Genomic DNA, 21392 nt, shown 5'->3' on the forward strand with positions numbered 1-21392 from the left:
TTCGTCCGTCTCCCGTGTTTGCTGGACTTAACCTCATCCACGGGGACTGGCGGGGCGTTCATTCGTTCACGCAAGCGAGACGTGCTTGCGTCGGTGTCTAATGCAGAACCCCACGCCTCCACTGCTGATATACGCGGCATGCAATACTAGCTGATGCCATAGGACATAAATTGTGGGCTACCCATGTGTAATGTTCTTAATTAGGCTTTGATAAATTTGCCTCATACTGCCTACACTAGCATCGTATTCTTTAATTTACTTGTTACTCCGCACGTGTTTCATTGTTTTATTAGTTTTTAAAATTAAATTAGCCTTTTAAATTATTTCAATGTGTTCAGAAAGATTACACTTACCACTTAGGTATAAGAATTTATTAGTGTATAAAAATGCAGTAGAAAGAAGCAATAGTACTGCATGAAATGGAATTTGTACGAAACAATGCTGAATTATTTTGCAGATTTGCCAACTGAGGGCGCCAAACTATACGTTTTGTGCGTAAATCGTATCACTGATGATAAAATATAACGTTTTCGATCAGTGTGTTAGTTAACGAATATTTTGTAAACTTTGTGAGTTGTAGAAACTGCCAGAACGTGTAAACTGCAAAAAGATTCGTAAGTGTTTTTCTTTAAAATGGGTGTGATGTTGTCCAATGCTTTTTGACATCTAAATTAAGTTCTATTTAGATGTGAAGAGGAAAAATACACATTTACCTTAACTGATTCTGAAAACAAAAATTGATTCTAATGATAGGTGCGGCTATATATTAGTATATTATTGGACTGTCAACACTTTAATCTAAAACCCCACCCGTGATTAACAGATGAGGTCACCTTTCTCACCGAAGCCACACCTTCGAGAGACTCGTCGCGCCTATGAGAAGCAAGGGCCTAGATTAAAAAAACAAAACAAAAAACAGATCAGAACCAAGGCCGACGAGGGTGTTAGAGTTTGTGCTAAAGTTTCACGGAGCTCATGGTGAAATGATCTAGCAGTACATTTACTCCTTCGTTCTCACCATTGTGCGCACACGCCTTTGCTCCTAGAGTTGTATCGCTCCACGCTGTTCCTGAGGTATTCGGTTGGTTTCAAAGAGGGAGGAGGCGCTTTGACGCACTGATGAACTTTGTTTATGTTTTATTGTAGGATAAGCGGTTGACCCTCCAGTTTACATTTCCTAGCGGTGCCCTTGAAACAAAACCAATCTACTGAGCTGCTGGATTAAGCAACTAATTTTGGCACGATGGGGGATGTTGTATCAAGCCATCTTGATGAGGGTAAACGGGAAATTATTACAGGTAAGTTATCTCCAGAACATAGGAGGTTGACTAAAGAACGTAGTTTTCAGCACTTTCCCAGATAGACACATTTATAAAGCCTTGAGATTTTTTTTACTTGCTTTGTCGATCTTAAAGAAAGTAACTTTGTTAACAAGGCAAGAAACGTGTATCAGTGTAGCTTCTGTGTACTGGGCAGCCGTTTGGATACTGGGGAGGCGTGGAGCGCAGAAGTGAATCCCGTGCGCCGTTCTGTCGCCGAATGTCTTTTACGCGGCGACGTGGCTTACTGTTTCCTGTTACTTTTACTACACTCAAGCAAAGCTTTAAAGACTAATAATGCCCAACGTCTGGAAACCTTGTTTCAGCTTCTCTGAGAATGTCTAGAGTCAGTCCCTTAATTACCAGTGGGGCTTGAACCACCCAGTCTGAAAGGGAGAGAGAGCTTGCAGGAGTTGGAATGTTTTTTTTGGGGTGGTTCCTGAGGAACTTAATCCATGGCATTTCCTCAAATGCTGGTTGTTGTTTCTGATAATTTAGGTTTATTTCCAGCTGACTACACTGCAACTAGGATAGAAGGTCGACACAGATTAATTTAATGGTTTATCACTGATTGAAAACCACAGCAAAGTTATTGAGTCACTTCAGCAAGGTTCCAGCCCTAACAATGAGATGAAGATGTGCGTGGGAGAAGCAGGAAGGCATGGGATGACATACTGCAATTTGAAGAGGGAACTGGTGGGGATACTTTTCTTTTTGTCACAGGCTTCCAGTTTTACCGTGTTATATAGGCTATGGAATCTCAAGAATGCTCAAATCGTTCATGGAACTTGGAGTGTTTCTGGATAGCGTCACACTAATTAGACAAACTCCATGGTCCTGTAGCAGAGGTCAGTCGAGCTCCCGTTCTGTTCGAGACCCTCGTCAGCCCTGCCCCTCCACCTAGTAATGATTAATTATCTATTGGAAAAGTGATCACTATTGCTGTATTTGTGTTTGCTTATGGGCGCTGCTGCAGAAGCAGTTCCTCTCCTTCATACATTCGAAACCACTGATAAAATCAGTGTGTGACGGTTCATGGCTGAATTTGGTGCTCTGCGTCCCATAATGCTGCTTGATGGTGTATAACCAGTTTTAAAGACATGGACTTCCTCACAGTTAACATTGTCCCTGCATGACCAATGAGATCATACAATCTTACTGACACAGACACTTACACTTCCTGTTTTAGTGACTAAAACCGCGGATTGCTTCAATAAAAAGATTGTAGTAGAGCAATCTTGGGCAAATTTAACTTGTAGGCTATTATGCTGGCAGGTAATCGGCCCCCGTGTGCCAAGTTAAAGGGTCAGGCGTCAAGAAGTAGATTTGACAGGAAATGCTGCAGTGGAATGTTGTTTGGCCCATGTCTAAATGTTTTATGGCCCCTTTGTGAGACTAGACGGGTAAGAGTAGGGTGGGATTGTGTAGTTTCAAGAAGCAAGGCTTCTCTCTCAGACCCACCCACCCATATACACACCCCTTGCTAAGGATATGGGCCTCTTATGTGACACAACACATCCTGTAGCAGATCAGCATTTTACCCCTTATCTCTCACCCTTCTTAGCATTTGGGTAGAAAAGCTATAATATGTACATATGTGACATATCAGAGTTTCTCACCAGTGAGCAAACCCTTAGTCACCCACAGAATAGCTGGGAGTCAGTCAAAACAGACCTCTTCCTTTGCCACTCCATAGAAATCATCCAGTTGGAATGTCTAAAGAATGGGAAGAAGAATTGGCTCCTCTGTTTTGGATCTTGAAAAGGCTGATTATAAAGCAATGAGGGCGAAGAAATGGAAACCAGTTAGTCTGGGGATTAAATTAGTCAAGGTTCTTGCAAAAGCAACCTACTCCGGATGGCAACATCATTAATCAGTGCATGTGTGTGGAAGGGAGGTTTCTGCCAGGTCAAACTAAAGCTTGCTGAAGCACTCAGCACTGGTGGGGCTCTCAGGACAATTAGCACACGCGGAGATCTTGGCAAATTAAACAAAAACAAGGCTTGCGTTGCCTGTCAGAAAAACAGCAGCTTATAAAACCAGTTGGCTAATTGCTGATATGAGCAGATATGAACACCCCTACTCCCACACCTGTGGGATTTGCAAACGCCAGTTTTCCATCAGGTGATTACTCCACTCGGATGCCAAAACATTAGCATAGCTGTCCAAAACTTGCTCTAAGATTACATAATTGCATCCAAAATGCCTAACTTTGCCTGCAGTGCTATTATCAGTAGGCTACACTCTTAATATAAAAAATGCAGCACTTTTGGGGCCTTATTTCTGAGGTCTTTTGTTTGAATACTGAATGCAAAATGTGCTTCCGCTGAAGGTTTTTAGTTATGCTGAGTTTGCCTTTTTTTAAAAAAAAAACCAAAAAACAATATTACAACATTCTTTATGGAAAATAAAGTATGTGAACTATGGGGCCTGTTATGACCTTCAAAATAATCTGTAATTGTATGGAATTCAAATCAGTTCATAAGAGTTATTGCTCTGTCTGACGTGGTTAGCTAGAAGCCCTCAGAATCCCACTTGAGTTCTAATTCTGCTGGTTTCTCTGGGCTCTCTGGATTTTCTCTGGTCTCCCTCTGTTATCCTCCTCTCTCTCTGGTTTTCCGCAGCTCTCTCTCTCTCTCTCTCTCTCTCTCTGCTCTTTGGTACCCTTTTTGCTCTTTCTGGTTTTTGCAGAGTTTGCACAATTCACTTATTTTTCACCAGAAAGGAATATGATGACAACATGGTCATGGTTTTTGGAAAACGTGATTTCAGATCAGGCAGCAATCATGAAGCACATTTGAATTTTGGCAAACACGAACACTATTTGGGATTTGCTGCTTTTGTATATTGCTTTTTGTATTGTATGATGGTTCAAAACCATTTGCAATGATTTCTCAATACTCTGCACCCAGTAGAACTAGATTGGAAGATTGGTCATGAGTGTCATATGTGGTTACACCCATAGTCACTGTGTGATAATACCACAGCACCTCTGTTGGTCAGGGCCTGTTCTCTTTTAATGCACATTTGATTTTGTGAAGACACATGCTTACATTGTTGGTTCTTCTTCCCGGCTGTTCAACAGAGGAAAAAGGTGAAGGCCGTCAAAGTCTCGCAAGTATCACATGTAACTCAGTCACTGTGTGACTCAGGATCACAAGCACAGGCTAACACACACACACTCACACACACACACACACACACACACACACACACACACACACACACATCTTGTGGTCACTCCCACTCTTGAGGCCCTGTTCATGAACTATACTTTTAAATGGCTGTTTATTACTCACCAAAAACTTTATACTGAACTAACTTATCTTCTGTATTGCTCCTCCTCTCCAGTACCTTTTCTAAATGGATATACAATCCCTTTAAGGATCAGTCTTTTGGCAGATGGCCCGGATTCCCTAACACACTGAAACTGGCTAGAGTAGTATATGAAAAATGTGAAGAAGGTTATGGAAGGCAGTTCGCATGTAAGGTGTTGTCCTATAGAACAGAACTGCCCCTCTTCTCTTGCGTCCTCAGGAACCAGGCCAGGCTGTTTGGACTGTTGGCAGACTTTTTCTTAAAATGTTTATCCTCTCTCTCTCTCTCTCTCTCTCTCTCTCTCTCTCTCTCTCTCTCTCTCTCTCTCTCTCTCTCTCTCTCTCTCTCTCTCTCTCTCTCTCTCTCTCTCTCTCTCTCTCTCTCTCTCTCTGTCTCTCTCTCTCTCTCTCTCTCTCTGTGTCTCTCTCTCTCTCTCTCTCTCTCTCTCTCTCTCTCTCTCTCTCTCTCTCTCTCTGTCTCTCTCTCTCTCTCTCTCTCTCTCTCTCTCTCTGTCTCTCTCTCTCTCTCTCTGTCTCTCTCTCTCTCTCTCTCACTCTCTCTCTCTCCCTCTCTCTCTCTCTCTCTCTCTCTCTCTCTCTCTCTCTCTCTCTCCTCTCTCTCTCTCTCTCTCTCTCTCTCTCTCTCTCTCTCTCTCTCTCTCTCTCTCTCTCTCTGTCTCTGTCTCTCTCTCTCTCTCTCTCTCTCTCTCTCTCTCTCTCTCTCTCTCTCTCTCTCTCTCTCTCTCTCCCTTTAGACCCTTTCTTTCTTTTTCTTTCTTCTGTCATCTCCTTTTCCTCCTCTACCCTCCCCCTACTGTAGTGAGCATATTTCGCTGACATTCCCACACCCTCCTTGCAACTTGTCCCCTTCGTGCCCTTCAGAGCTCCCATCAGCAAGGTCCCATGGCCAAAGAGAAATGGAAGAATTGATCCCAGATCATTTATAGGAGGTTTCCTTTACATCTAAGCAAAACCCTCCTCTACTGCAAGGCCTTTCCCCAGTGTTTGACTAGTGCTGTCAATGAAATCTTCCATCATCCAGTATTTAAAGCAACATCATCGGTGGCCTCTTCCAAGATCTCCACTAAAACAGCAGGCCGGTTTGATTCTCGGCCAACGGTCACATGCCTCCACCGTGGGCGATAGCGTGGGATGCTGCCGATGTGTTTGGCTCTGGAGTTACCATGCGCAGGGGAACAGGAGATGAAGATGAAAAGCTATGTGATAACAATGTTGCATTTGGCCTGTCTTCTCCCAAGCTGATAAGTCTTCATGTGCTCGTGCCTGTGTGCGCCTTGAGCTTCAGTAGTAAGTGACTTTGCATGAGAGCTGAAGCATGGTAGAGGTTTGTACTCCTCCAGCGTGTTTGTTTAATGTGCAAACAATGACTGCCTTCAATGCCTTGCCCTTACTCATTTTCTTTCTCTTTCTTTCTTTCATTTTCTTTCTTTCTTTTTCTTTCTCTCTCTCTCTCTCTCTCCCTTTCCCACTTCAGACGCCTTTGAATAGTTCAAAGCCATATAAGGCCATGTATAGGATTTCCTTGGTCTGATGCATCCAGAGTTTACGTTAGGCCTGTTCTCTATGAACTATGGGTCCACTAAACAATAGCCCTGCCATGTACTGTACAGTGTGGCAGCAGTAGCAAATGAATAGTCTCACACCTAATATCTCCATGCAGTGACCTCATTGCATAGTGCAGTACTTGTGCACGAGGTACAAACAACAGTTCCATTCACAAGCATACTGTCCTAGACCTCCATCCCACTGATTCTGTAATGGCGCACCGTTTTCCAAGGGCGCTACACTCCACGGAATATCCACCTGTTAAAGAAGATGCCCACGTTTGCTGCTGTGCCAAGGCTGGAGTCAAGAAGTAGTGAGTGTGAACTGTAAGACTCATGCCCTGTCATGTCCTTGCACCCTTAATATTGGTGACTCCTGAGTGGATTTGGCACTTAATTACACTCTCCAGACTCATCGAGAGCATTTAATGACTTGCCCATGGATCCTTTTTCATGCCAGAAAGTCTTTTCATTATCGTGGTGTGGAGTAGATGTAGTCTGAGAAGGCAATTTGCTCTTTTCTGCGGTTTTTATTATCTGTGTTGCGTGCGTTGCCTCTGACTGACGTCTGTGCAGGGTAACGGCGTGGATTTAATCTGAATTTATTTGTCTCTTCATTTACCCAAATCCCCTCCATGTCCTTAAATATTGTGTAGCTGCACATCTCCTACCCACAGTGACCTATGTGACGTAAACTCAGGATTAGCCCCACCTCTTGGCGGCTCTGTCTGCTGTTGGCTGTCTCTGCATCCACCAGTATCCATGGTCACTTGATGTAGTGTGATGTATGTGACCTTTTGGTCAGGTCAGGCGGAATCTACTTGTCTGTCTGTCCGTCTCCCTCCCTCTTTCATACATCACTACTCTCCCCTGCTAAAACCATCCTGAACAAGTAGAGTTCCCACCACAGCATACAGTTTAGGAAATGCCCTGTATACTGGCTTGCAGCTGTTCCCACATGAATTTTGAAATGTGACATTTTCAGGAGCGCAAACAAAATGGACTGAGCTGACGACGCGTGTGTGTGTGTGTGTGTGTGTGTGTGTGTGTGTGTGTGTGTGTGTGTGTGTGTGTGTGTGTGTGTGTGTGTGTGTGTGTGTGTGTGTGTGTGTGTGTGTGTGTGTGTGTGTGTGTGTGTGTGTAAAGCAGCTCAGATATTGCAATCTACTCCTTTTGATAAGACACAAAGCAGCAGTGTGAATAGCTGTTAATATTTAACTCCAAGATGATGGACTAAACCTTCTCATTACTGATGAATCCTTGTATAGTTGTCGAAGTTTGTGGTCTGCTATGGCAGTAAAAAACAGCATTTTTAAATGGTTCCAGTTTCTCTGTTGTGCTTTATGACCTGTAAGTGACCACCTCACTGAAAAGTGTACGTGTGCCCCTCAGCACGGACGGGCACGGTGCTGGGTGAGTTCAGCCACCTCTATGAGAAGCAGTACGTTGTGGCCCTCTTCAACAAGGTGCGCTACGATGTGGAGGGGGGAGGCGGGCCCCAGCCTCAGCTACTGCGTCGCAAGGTAAGAGCTCCACCTTCTGCACCTCCTCCTTGCTCTGTGTCTGGTTTACTCCTCCCCTTCGGCAAAGCTTTGTGCCAACAAACCATGAAGAAGCATTTCTGCCTGGACACATTTGCATTAGTTTATTTGAGATATGTAGTTGTGCATATGTGTATGCTTCATGTGAAGTGAAGACACACACACACACACACACACACACACACACACACACTTGCTTTGTGGGTGTATAGAAGCTTAAAAAAACACAGCTCAGATCTTAAGCTCCTCCAGTGCAAACATCTCTCCATACAGTATAATAAGAGATAATTATCTAAGAGAAGCTTAAGTGGAGAATAACAGGGAATGATCTGAGCTCTGGAGCGGCACCAAGTTCCGTCTCCTGTTACATTTGACCCTCTTTTTTTTTTTTTTTTTCTATCAATGCTTATAGGTGCCGCTTGCCAACAAGTCCATCTTCTCTGGAACACTTTTCCAGTATTTGGAGGAAAACAAAAAGTGGCGTAATCGTTTCCTCTTCATTCCTGACTCCTACAACATCAGCTACTATGAGAGCAAACAGGTGACTGGGGAAATCTTTGAACCTCCGCAATGATGTTTGTCAACTACTGTGCCTTCTTGATTTTAACAGTGCATTTTGTGTGCGTGCTGCACCTTCTGCTCAGGCACATAACCGAGGTCTACAGCCAAAAGGAACTATCAACTGTGCAGGCTATAGGGTGCTAATCTCCATGGAGAGCTATCTGGAGCTGCTGAACTCCAGTCTTCCTGGTGAGAAAGGGAGGAGGGAGGCTTGACGAACAGGTGAAGTGGGCGGGCGGGTTGGGAGCAAGGGAGCTCGGCTAATGTGACGTACCACAGGAAGGGGCTTTACTCAAGTTCTAGTGTCATACACGCTGGGGATTCATAGCACAGCTTGATGCACAATGCCTGACCACTCATTTGTTTGTGTGTGTGTTTGTGTTTGGCAGATGTGAAGGCAAAAGTGGGCAGCTCCCCCTTCCTGAAGTGTGCCACGCAGTTCCCTCTAATCTTGTGGCATCCTTACGCATGCCACCACTATTTCTGCGTAGGTTCTGCGGAGGAGCAGCAGAAGTGGAACGCTGTCTTTCAGGACTGCATCCGGCACACAAACAACGGTGAGCCTCGCCCCGCCCTTTCCCTGACGTCAGCGCGATGGCGTGCCGTGGCCGTCAGCCGTGCAGAAGCACGCTTTGATGGCTGTTTATCAAAAAGGAAACGCGATCAGAGCTTTTGGTGCAGGAGAGCAGAAAGGATTTGGTAGCTCACGGCTATGAGAGTTTATGAAGGGCCATGGACAGTGTGTAAGCAGACCCAAGAGTGTGTGTGTTGTGGAGTGTGTGTGTTACCTGAGACATCTCTGCTGTTTTTCAGTAACCAGATGAACTGTCTTTTCAACAGTGTTCCAAATCTCTGCACTTCTGGAAGTGTAAAGTTTCATTTTTATTGCACACCATAAAATTGAATGCATTATCTGTCTAGATTACTTTGCCATTTTGTTTTAGAATATATGGAAATGGTCTGGAAAATGGAGAGTTTTGTCATGGTTTATAGCTAATTTCCATATTCATCATCATCATCATCATCATCATCATCAAATATGCCATAATGTAATGCAGGATCTCATTGCCTTCTGATCGGATCATTATGCACAGTGTATAAAAACTGCAGATTGCATCTTGTCTCAACATGGTGATGGCAAATGATGACCTCCAAGATTCGGAGCTTTGTTATTCTCAGTGACAGGTTTACGCCAAATTGCCTCTGACCCATATGCTGTCTGGCTGCTGTTATTTGGAGTAGGTCTGTCAAGTAAAGAAATCCACACCTGTTGTGCCCCAGCAGTTTGAACCTGGTGCATTACCTCATTTCAGTTCTTCACTATAACTTACTTACACCAACATGTTTGCAGTAATTTGCTGCTTCTGCTCCAGAATCTTGCATTAGAAACACACTCATTTCCATTATATGTTCCCAGGCATCATATGGGCTTCTCGTTTAATGTTTATGCCGTTTGTGGAATCCATGGACTCTGGAGCTCTCTGGGTGTAATTATGCTTTCTTAACCTATCTGCAAAAGGGACTAATGTAAGAGGAAGCCCTTGCTGTCTTTGTGGTTTGGTGGACTATAAAACCCAGCCGCTCTGTCTCTCTGCTGGAGTCCAGATTCCTCTGAGTGGTCACAGCTGGACCTAGCTACTCCCCTAGGGAGGGAGGGATGCCGGTCATACCTAGAATGAGGGGAGGACCATGATGTCCTCGTGTGTGTGTGCGTGTGTGTGTGCGTGTGTGTGTGCGTGTGTGTGCGTGTGTGTGTGCGTGTGTGTGTGCGTGTGTGTGTGCGTGTGTGTGTGCGTGTGTGTGTGCGTGTGTGCGTGTGCGTGTGCGCGTGTGTGCGTGTGTGTGTGTGTGTGTGTGTGTGTGTGTGTGTGTGTGTGTGTGTGTGTGTGTGTGTGTGTGTGTGTGTGTGTGTGTGTGTGTGTCAGCCATACACAAGGACACATTTTTCCCAAACAAGGCCTGGAGCAGGCTCTCAAGTGTCAGAGGGATTTAATACTGTTAATCAGCCAATCAGAAACCATGCACAGACACTGCTGTGCTGGAGCAGGGGTCATGGGGGCCCAGCTGTGTCTGCAGGAGCGTATCTATGAGCAGAGCGCAGGGGAAGCCTGTCAGCACTACCCTTGACACGCACTGCTGGGGATGTTGCGGCCAAGGTCAAGGCTGAAGAAAAGCTCTGTTCTGCACTGTATTAAGTTAGTTTGGTGACCACGCTGCCTTTTATACTACTCAGCCTTAATTCCATTTGGTGTGTATGGGCTTTACATATTTCAGACAAAACATCACTAGTTTGACAACATTACAAAGGGAACTGTTTGTCAGTCATAACACTAAATAGTACCATAAAGACGGGGGGGGCAATATATAGACAAACACTTACTTTCTCATCCAGTGATGCAACTTCCTTTTGATGTGTTGCAATGCAAGGATGTTTGCCCAGGATTACTAACCCAAACTTCAGGAACTGTTCAGGAGGTTCTTGGATATTTCCTGTTAAATAATGAATGCTCTAATCATGTAAACTCCTGTGGTGAAGGCATGAGCTGGGCACGTGTTTCCAGCAGGGTTTAGGTTTGGTTGCAGCTCTGCTTCAGTCTGCTACGATGCTCTGCTCTCACACGGCTCTCCTTGGAAGGACCCAGCATGGTCCATGTCTGGAAAGTGCAGGTGCAATAATCCAGACATGCCTGCCATTTCAGCGGCCAGACACTGTCCCATTTCGGAGGAGCTGGGATGGATGGACTGCGTGGTCCAGTACCTAATCTGGATTGGACTCCAAACCTTAGCCAACATGGGAGCATTCTACAGTGCCAGTTTGCAATGGTAGTTTGGTGAAACCTCACAGTTGTGCAAGCCACCCTCACTGGTATCCTAGGAAAGTGTGTTTCTCTATGGCAATTAATTTCCCAGGGCATTCCGTCATGCAGCATTCGTCAGGGGTTAGGATACGTTAGAGCCGGTTGAACAGCCAGGAGACACCAAGGTGGTGTCTGGTGTCGGTTTCCAGCACTTCCAGAACTGCTCCGGAGCCAAGATTATTCTGGAATCCTTGTGGTTTGGTTATCAGAAGGAAGTAACACAGGACCACTACTAAAAAGGTAGTAGGATCCAGACATGGCAGATCTGCTCACTTATCTCCGGCCTAGTGAGGGAGAAGACCAGTCTGAATGGAACTGCCAAGCCAGGCCGAGGTAATGGTTAAACTAGTGCACATGCCTGAGTGGTTCACCGTGGATGCCTGGATGGGTGAAGGGCGACTGATCTTGTTTGCTAGCAGGCAGGAGGATCTGGTTTGGTTTGTAGAAGTTGGATCCTTTTTTTTTTATGGTGTAACAATAATGAAGTCTCAAGAGTTATGGTTTACTTGGCAGTGGTTTCGCTAACGCTTAGAACAACATGGGGTTTACATGGGCCTAGCGGACACCAGTATTTTTGCATCATGTTTCTTGCAGCTGTGCCTCAAAAGAGGCACAAATGATGCACAAATAGACCTCTCGGTGCTCTTGCCTACTCGAGGCTTCAATGTGCCCTGCTGAAATGTGTCGGTGCTTACTCATGCAGCGCTCCGATGTGGAGCCTGGGCACTTCCTGCCTGTTCTCCAGCAGCTCCCGCACCCAGCCCGCCTTCCAGCTTACTTCCCCTCTTTGTGAGAAGCTCCTCCTCCACCATACATGCACGCGTGCAGATGCACCAACGGTGTGAAAGCTGTTGTCTGAACCCTGGAGATACAGTAGCTTTGACACTACAGCCTTTGACCAAATCAACAATATGTGCAAGCAGGTCAAAACAGCAACCAGTCTCTGGTTTGTTTTTGTTTAGTTTTATAAATTGCTGTTCTCACTTTATAATTGCTAAAATTACCTGGGTAACCATGGTGGTGTTTTGTTGAGAAATCACCATGGAGAATTATGTAATATATATAAAGAAATGTGCATGTGTGTGAGATGGGGAGCTGCATAGTTACACTTTCAGCAATATACACACGTCCTCTGTCTTGCTTCTCTAAACATCTTGAATAAGGAAGTGTGCAGTGGGAGATGAATCACTGTCAAACCTGCATGTGCTTTTGATCATGCCATTGAAACTGAGGAGGAGGTTGAAGAAGACCTAACATCTGTTCCCATGCCTTCCTCTTGCCCTCTCTCAGGACTGTCAGAGGAGTGCAAGGTGCAGACTCCAGCCTTTACGGATGCTGTACGTCTTTATCGGCAGGCTCGCAACCAATATGGAACCTGGGACATGATGTGTGGGCTTCCACCCCAGGTAATCCAAACCCTCACATGCTGACATTTGGTCTTCACTATACTGCACATGTAGACACCAGCAGGCAGAGTTGTCCTTGTGTCTTTCAGCTTGTCCACAGGGAAATGAGCTTGCTCCATCAGACATTGAGTGTCCATATTCAGATTCTGTATGTAGTGCCTGCACACAGATACGCAGTGGTCAGAACCTCGGAACTGCTGTGACTTTTTCTGATAATAATTTGGATATAAATGCCATCGAAATGCTCAGTGACCCACTTCTATGCTTTTAGCAGCTTGGTCCTTGCAAAGGGTATTGTTGCTGTCTGGCAAGAGCAGAGCAGGCTAGTGGTAGGGTGTGGTTCTTTTTCGCTTCTATAGCACTGCTCTGCAGTCTGGTTTCCCCTCGGGGGCCTTTATCAGAAACGACCCTGATTAGTCTTTGTTTTCAACATACATTGGATATTAGGGCCCCTGATACTCTTGTTGGAGGAAGTGAAACCTGACGCGAGTCGTTCAGAGTTCCTTCTGAGCAATTCACCCCAGGTGGGACCCAATCAGTGCTGATCTAATACCTCAGCAGTGCCATGCATGAAGTCATGTGTTTATTTATAACATATAGCACAGCATTACGGATCGCTACAACCTTACTATAGTTGTTGCATGTTGGAGGGTGAGGGTGGGACACAGACACACTCAGAAATGTCTTGTATTTCTGCAGGCTCCAATGGGAAACGTTTGAGCTTTTTTACCCTGAGTGGCAGTTTCTCACACAAAGGAGGGATTGTTGTTGTTTTTATAGGTGCGTTTTGGGATTGCTGTGTGAAATGACTCCCTGCGATGCTCATGCATCTGTCAGGTGACTCAGACCTTTGACAGTGTGTCACAATTCATCTCTCCACTGATGTCAATCTTTCTCCATTATTTGGCCATGTGGGACAAATGTAGCCTTAAAGTAGTCCCAGGCTTGGCTGAGGTGATTAGCCAAGCTCTGCCTAGCGACGTTTCACAACATTCTCCTGGTGGCCACTGTGGCGTGCTGACGCCTGTTTGAAGGGCGTGTCAAGTTCCGGGTGACCCGAGTGTTTTCTGCAGCTCTTGCACGTAACCCAATGCACCTGCTCCTCTCACTGTTTGTTGGGAAATATTGAAGTGGTAGAATTGTGACTTGGCAACAAGGCTGAGTGCAGCTTCAACAGTGGTTCTGTTAAGGCCTGGTGCAGAGTTTTAAGATCTAGGAGCAGGGTATGTGCGGTGAAGGGCTAAACCTCCTCTTGACCTGAGGATTGAAAACTTCAACCTCTCTCTCCAATTTTAAGACGGCACACTCCCAGGTGTTTGTACACAGAGGTGGATATTGAGACAGTGGGAGGAGTTCGGGTGTGGTTTTCGGGTCTCCCTTACATCAGTTAACGTGTAATCCTGTTTGAGGAGGAGGCCCAAGTCATTAGTGTGTGTGTGTGTGTGTGTGCTTCTCTGTGTGTGTGTGTGTGTGTGTGTGTGTGTGTGTGTGTGTGTGTGTGTGTGTGTGTGTGTGTGTGTGTGTGTGTGTGTGTGTGTGTGTGTGTGTGTGTGTGCTTCTCTGTGTGTGTGTGTGTGTGTGTGTGTGTGTGTGTGTGTGTGTGTGTGTAGCCTTCGCTGTCGGCGAAGCACATAGGAATGCTGAATTGTAGCTCCCAGGCCTCAACTCGATGTCTCAAAGTCTTGTGCTGAGCTACTAGATTTCTCCAGTATCTGTCTGGGGTGCCCTGGGCTGATCCCAAATCTGTCTGGGGGTGGAAAGGCGGGGATTCAAGTTGCCTACGGCTGCAGCATGTTGGTCTGAGCTGCATTGTGCTTCTGGCAACCTGGTTTTAACAAATCCATAATGCTAACAAATAATGCCTTTTGAATGTTTTCAGGAATACTTTACCTTATCTAATACTGTTCCCAGGAAGATATTTGAGTGAGAGCTTTGGTACATTTAAGCTCCCTGTGGCAGCTGACGCTCCTCCTTCCATGTCTTTTCAGATCTTGGCTAACTTGGTTATGGAAACTCTGCTGTCAGAGCTGAGAGATTTGATCAGCCCTCGACTGAAGGGCAAATTGCATGATAGACAAAGGAGCTGGATCCTGGTAAGGAACTCAGTAGGACACCATTTGCTATGGGATTGGAATAACAGGTTTCTCCTCATTACCTTAATTTTGGCTTTTACTACAAATTTAGCTCATAATACCGTGTGTGCAGATCTCGGACGCAGTGTACAGTTTGGTTCAGAGCCAAGCCCAGTCGCAGTACGAAGCAATCGTGCAGAGGTGTGAGGCAGGGCGCCCCCCTCTGGAAGCCTCCATCCGCACTGATATGGACCAGATTATTACCTCCAAGGAGCACGTTGGCAGTAAAATCAGAGGTAGTGCTGTGGGACACACACACAAGCATGCTTTGACAGTCGCTTTTGGTCTTTTGAATTGGTCTAGACAGTGTTCAGAACACGTGTCCTTCTAAAGTTTTTACTATCTTTTTAACTGCATGTTAAGCGCACAATATTTGCTATGCGAAACTGAGAGTCGACCGACTGCATTCCATGAGTGGTTGAGGGTTCCTCTTGGCACTCTGCATGTCGGAAAGTAGCCGATAACCAGGCAAGCAGAACTCTAGTCTGAGCAGCTTTGGAGGGCTGCTGTTCCCTGTGGGGATGTGCGCGTTTTCAAACTTCACTGGCCCACTCTGCTGATTAAAGCTCCTCACGGAATTCAGGACGAGGGTCACTCCACTGGTTTCTCCCAGCAGAGTTGCAATAATCTCATTTTACGGACCTGCTTGGAAAACAATAAATCTCCTTGGCTTGAAGCCCAGGTTGTTTTATTTATAAATGACCAGGGGAAGAAACATTTCTAGGAATGTAGGTGGTTGCAAAATGATGTTCTATTAAATTTGCAACATTAACGGGCCAGTGTGTCATTGCTTAAAACAAAGTGTTGTGTAGTAATGCATTTGGGTTTAACATTTGGATTGTGCACATATGATCTCTGTTTTTTTCCTTTTTGGACTCTCTTAAGGTAATTAATTAATCATTTCTTCTGGAGACTTTTAACTCTGGACCGTGAATCCAAAATCCAGTCCAACATTTTGTAATTGGTGCTAGTTAATTTGGGTCATACCCTTGCGGACCAGGGGCCACAGATTTTCCACCCTACCAGACAGGTGTGACGATAAAGTGGCCAATCAGTAAGATTAGGAAGTGAACAGATAATGTAGTCTAGTAATCTGTTCAATCCAGGACCAGAAACTAGATTAGAGGTATGGGGGTGAAGACCTTTTTTTATTGTCTGGTATGAACAGTAAAGTTTGGTGTCCTGTACTGGCCTCCAGCTCTGGTGCACCCGAAGGCAGAGAAGCTCCTGAAGGTGAGCATCGAGCCCTACATCACCTCAATCCTGGAGGCCCTCATGGAGCCCACCAGCCGAGGGTTCTTTGAAGTGCGGGACATCTTCTTCAGGGAGCTGGTGAACATGAGCAAGAACCTCTTGAACGGCGGCAGCAAGGAGAAGCTGGGGGAGGTGAGGGGGGTCTCCTCAGCCATGATTGACGCATGGCATTGGGAAAGGTCTTCCTGGCTCAAATGTTATTGTTACCCCACTTGCTTTTCCCACCAAGGATGTTTGGGTGAAAAGGAGCATTTGTGAGAGAAGTGTGGGGGGTTTTTTTTGTTTTTTTTTTATTAACCTGAGAGATTCCTTAGGTTCTTCTGTGGTAATTCAATAAACATTTACTGAACCTGTTAAACCTGTACTCTATCCGTGTGGCTTATGTAATATTTATTTAGTTCTTCTTGCTGCATGGTTTTCCAAGTGAGTGCTGTGTTGCACAGTTGTGTCCTCCAACGTCTCTCCTTCCTCCTGTCCACCAGTACATGGAGAAGATCTCCATGCTGGCATTCCACCCGGTGAAGATGCAGCCCTGCTACGAGAAGGTGGAGCAGCTTCAGCTGGAGGGCCTGCAGCAGAGATTTGATGTCACCAGCCCATCCGTGTTCGTCCAGAGGGCCCAGATCCTCATGAGAGAGGCGAGTGCTCGTGCGCGCTTCCCCGTGCTACCCCGAAGCCCAAGACTTCTGGTCAGGGACAGCCAGAAACTGGCTCCCTGGAAAAAATGCAGTCATGCCAGTACAACATTTGGGGGGTAGGGGGATAGAGATACATAATTATTCGGCACTGAATTAGCTATTCTGGGGGTGTGATCATTTGATGTCAACTGCCAAGTTTTTTTTGTTTGTTTTTTCCCTTGGAGTGGCAGATGGTGTGAAAATAAATGTGGAATTGTTTTTCTTGCCATGTGTGAGATTTGCTAATGTGCTTCGTGACTCTGCTTCTTATCGTCACTGCTTCTGCTCTTGTGGCATAGGACGTGTGTTCTGGTCACATAGTGACGCAGATATCATGACCTATTGGGCAGATTCAACTGTTGCTGTCAATGCTTAACAAGCAAAGAGTGAAGAGAAAATTAAAAAAAGAGGAAGCTTGTACTATTTAAAAAAAAAATATATATATATATATATATATACCCATTAAAGCACCATTTTACTATCAGTACTAACTGTATGCTCATACCTGAGAGGTTTCAGGCTCGTAGTATAATTGTTGAAGTAACAGCTTGCCTGTTCATTTCCACTATTACTAACAACAGTTCTGGCCAGAGATTAGTGAGGCATCAGCAGTTCTGGGACCTTTTTTTAATAGCTTTTCACAGTGGTGAATCCAAAACAGTTGAACAAGCACAGGAGTTCTCCAAGAGACTGTTATTGGTGCAGAGGGAGTGGCCACACAAGACTGAACATGCTTTTTTTTTTTTTTTTTTTTTTTTTTTTTTTTTTTTTACATTTAAATACACATAGTATCGTGGCGGCCTCACAAAGCCTGCTCGCTGTCACAGACGCCCCCTGCTGGTAAACGGGGATATGTGCACATATACATAATGCACTCACTGGCCCTGCCTCTTTTTTCATGTGCTGCAGCAAATGGACGATGCGGTGTACACGTTTGAGCAGCTCCTCCATCAGAGCCTGGAGGCCCAGGAGGGGAAGGAGGACCTGTGCAAAGCCATCCAGGGCTGCCAGGACCGCGTCATCAAGGTGAGCCAGAGAGCAGCGCGGCGATGCACGTGGCGATGCTCTCCTTTTCCCTGCCTGGCTGATTCCTACATCCCACTTTTGTTCCTGCAGAAATTTGACTATGACAGCAGCACCGTGCGCAAGAGGTTCTTCAGAGAGGCCCTCCTGCAGATCTTTATTCCCTATATGCTGAAGCAGCTGTCGCCGTCCTGCTCCGTGGTAAGACCTTCACGTATTCCATGGTGTGGCCACATGGAGGCGTTTCATACTGCACAACATACTGGTGAGTCACTGCCAGGCCCACATTTATTGATGTCTGTCTGCAGGACTTTCCCCATTTCCAAGAGCTGATCTTCGAAGACTTCTCCCGCTTCATCCTCGTTGAGAACATCTTTGAAGAGGTGGTGCTTCAGACAGTCATGAAGGACATTATGTTAGGTAAGGCAGGACTGCACCGACGCTTGATGCGGAGACGTTCAGTGCTTTCGTACTTCCAGTCTAGTCGCTCAGCATGCCACACCGTAGCAGGTTTGCCACGATACTAACTATGACCTCTCGTTTCCAGCGGTGAAAGAGGCTGCCGTGCAGAGGAGGCACAACCTCTACCGGGACAGCATCGTGCTGACCAACAGCGACCCCAACCTGCACCTACTGGGGGAGAATCCTCCTATCGACTGGGCAGGGGAGTACGGAGGCGGGCAGCAGGAGGTGGATGGGGAGCAGGGGAATGAGCATGAAGATGCAGAGACCCGGAGGAGGTGTAGGATGAAACAGGTGGTCTCCATGATCCAGGAGGATGGAGCCACACCAGCGCTGCCCGAGTCCTGCCTGGAGGTGCCAGGGGTGGATGACATTCCTGAAGAGGAGGGCGAGGGCAGTCCGCTCGCTCCGCCCACGCCTTCATCTGAAAAGGAAGCCATCACCAAAGAGGAAGTCAATGGGCCACCACCTAAGGAGGCCCCACCTACTATACCCAATGGGACCACACTCAATAAAGAAAAAACCACAAATCCCAGCACACAGGAGGCTGTGCCCATGTCTCCACAGGACTCGGAGAGTAAACTGGCCATAGAGTGTGCCATCCAGGAGATCGAGGATGCGGTGCAAGAGGCTGACGGTGAGCAGGGTGGAGAGGGTGGCACCCTGGAGATGATCGAAGTTGCACCTCCTCCAAAAATGGAGGACGCCTCCTTTCCAATGGAGCATAGTGGAACCATAAGCAACAAGGAGGTGCAGCCTGCCCCCGGAAGTCAAAGAGAGGTACAGATGGAGGCAGTATCCATCCAGGAGGATGAGGGAGTACTCCCGGGCCCAGAGGAGGCCCAGCCACCTGCAAAAGCAGAGGAGGAACTTGCAAAAGAAGAACACAGGCACGAAACTGCAGCAAATGCTTCAGACTCGTGCTCAGAACTCCAACCAACAGCTGCCCACTGCAGCGTGCCTCACCACGACGACAGTGGCTTTCAGTCACCGGCCAATGAGGTGGCTGAGGAGGAGGCGCTGCAGGCGGCCATGGCAACAACAAAGATAGGCGAGGAGAAACAAAATGACTGTGAAACAGGACAGGAGCATGCTGGTAAAGAAGACACACCAAAAGCACAAACTCAGATAACTAATGAAAACAACTAAAATACCAGAATTCCGTATTTTATAAGTACACTTTTTAGCCCTATAAACTTCTAGGCTAAAGTGATTAGTTTGACAGAGAAGGTTTTTAAGGTGGTTTGTTTGTTTACACACAGTCTCACTTAGACAGTTGAGTCCTTTTTGCCTTCATATATCTTTTTGAATATCTGACTTTACCATTTCACTTTTTGGCACATATTACAAGGAAAGCTCTGTCCTAAGTAATAACTTTTGTGCATAATATCGTTCTCCATATCACTTCTATTCATTTCAATTTTTTTATAGTTATTTACAGATTGTGCAAAATGCTGCAGAACTGTTGAATTTGACAATAAGACTGCCTAAAGCTCTATAACTGACTCCATGCTGGTGTATTTCCTCATTCCTAATGTGCGTGGGTTTTTTTTTTTTTTTTTTTTTTTTTTTTTTCTTCCCCTCCACTCAGTTTTTGAGTCGGATGTTTTTCTCTTGCTTGAATTCAAACTGAAAACACTGAATATTTTTCCTGTTCATTTTGTATTGCTTTATTTTTGTTTGGCCTGTTATTTTGTAAAATACACAGATATTTTCCTTCTTATAACAGTCAATGGAAATGTTTCTTCTTCTTTTTTTTTTTTCTTTTTTTTTAATAGTAATCTTTCATTATAACCAACCTATGTTTGTCTCTTCTGAAGTCACTCTAGGAACACAACCAACACCTGTCTGTTATGTGTTTGGTGGTCATACAAAAATCATTTTTATGAAGTTGTCCTGACTTGATGCAGCCAAAAAAGCCTAATCATGTTGTTAGTCACAATGCTCATGTGTCCGGTGAGAAATATTAGGCGACTCCCCTGTTATGTGTAGTGGTGAATGTGTGTTTGCTGTGTGTCTTGTGAGGTCATGTGTGCAGAGCAGATCTCCAGTCTCTGAAGCCAGACGAACAGGAGGGTTTTGAGTTTAAGGGCAATAGCGTAGTTGGTTCACTGAGGTGTCAGCCATCGTAGTAGAGAAACCTGCAGCTGTTTTCGGGGGGGTTGTCATTTCAGTTTGAAATTAATCTGAATGATTTATGTTCAAATATAATGTTCAAACTAAGTTAAATTGGACTTAAATTGGACTTAAATTTCATTCAGCCTAACTGAATGAATTGGACATTTTAACATTTATTTTTATTCTGTTGCTTAATCCTCTCCTGAATATATAGTTTTATTTATTACCTGGTGCACTTCGTTACTTTCAAAATTATTGATAATAAATCGATTAGATTTGTCACTTACATTTTCAAGTCGTTGTTGTCAGTTACAGGCCAGCATACAGTACGAGTGCTACACATTAGTACTACGCTGACTTTCTGTTTCTTTCACATTGCCACCAGAGGGCAGTAGAACCCCCAGTTCACCGTCCGTATAGATCGTTGGACGCGGATGTTGGGGCCGAAATATTAGGGTAATTTATAGGAACAGCTTTTAAATTAGACTACCCTACTGAGATATAGCCCTACGGAACCTTACATAAATCTCTACTGAGACTTATTTACGACAACACTCAACTGTTTGTGTTTGATCTGAATGCTTTATTTATTGATATTACTTTCAGCATAAAATTAATGGGTCACAAGGAATTAATACCTGCACTATTATATCTTTTTAAACAAGAATTTTCCAGAATTTCTACTCATGATTATAAAATTTGCCGGCACAAATAAAATTAGTGAAAAATAATTTGATACTTGTAATTGTGTTTTTGTGGCTTGAAGAATTGCAACTTGAATTGTAGTACAATTGGTACCCACATTTATCAGAACGTATAGGGGAATTTAACATTCTGTGCAGAATATTCAAGTTTAATTTACATTTAATTTGACGTTCATGTGAACTTTAAAAAGTCACATGAACGTCAAACGTCGCTTATGTTAGCAGAGAGACATTTTGCTCTTGGAGATGTTTATTATTATTATTATTATTATTATTATTATTATTATTATTATTATTATTATTATTATTAATTAAAAAAAACATTTTAACAGAATATTTTTGGGGAAATGTAGTATTGCATTAGATACCTTCCTGGGCTTTGCGGTGGTGGAGGGAATGGACCAAGGAAGCGTGATGACGACATTCCATTGCGTAGCCTCTGGTCCTACGCCGCA

At 45.0% G+C, this 21392-nt stretch overlaps 1 protein-coding gene across 1 annotated transcript; it reads left to right on the forward strand.

The window, feature by feature from the left end:
- The first annotated feature begins 927 nt into the window (after positions 1-927).
- On the forward strand, positions 928-20964 carry niban2b (niban apoptosis regulator 2b). The gene is made up of 14 exons (XM_027010899.2): positions 928-1298; positions 7594-7724; positions 8155-8283; positions 8387-8492; positions 8693-8860; positions 12452-12567; positions 14556-14660; positions 14773-14935; positions 15898-16085; positions 16436-16591; positions 17540-17656; positions 17747-17854; positions 17962-18073; positions 18201-20964. Exons 1-14 carry the CDS (start codon positions 1244-1246, stop codon positions 19262-19264), a joined length of 2718 nt encoding a protein of 905 aa, XP_026866700.2. The 5' UTR covers positions 928-1243; the 3' UTR covers positions 19265-20964.
- Positions 20965-21392: the final 428 nt, after the last annotated feature.

The sequence above is a fragment of the Electrophorus electricus genome, chromosome 9, assembly GCF_013358815.1.
Source record: "Electrophorus electricus isolate fEleEle1 chromosome 9, fEleEle1.pri, whole genome shotgun sequence".
Lineage (NCBI taxonomy): Eukaryota > Metazoa > Chordata > Actinopteri > Gymnotiformes > Gymnotidae > Electrophorus > Electrophorus electricus.

Coding starts and splice junctions, on each gene's coding strand:
- niban2b (XM_027010899.2), top strand. CDS start 1,244: ATGGGGGATGTTGTATCAAGCCATCTTGATGAGGGTAAACGGGAAATT. Junction 8,284..8,386: donor GCTACTATGAGAGCAAACAG/GTGACTGGGGAA, acceptor CCTTCTGCTCAG/GCACATAACCGAGGTCTACA. Junction 16,086..16,435: donor GCAAGGAGAAGCTGGGGGAG/GTGAGGGGGGTC, acceptor CCTGTCCACCAG/TACATGGAGAAGATCTCCAT.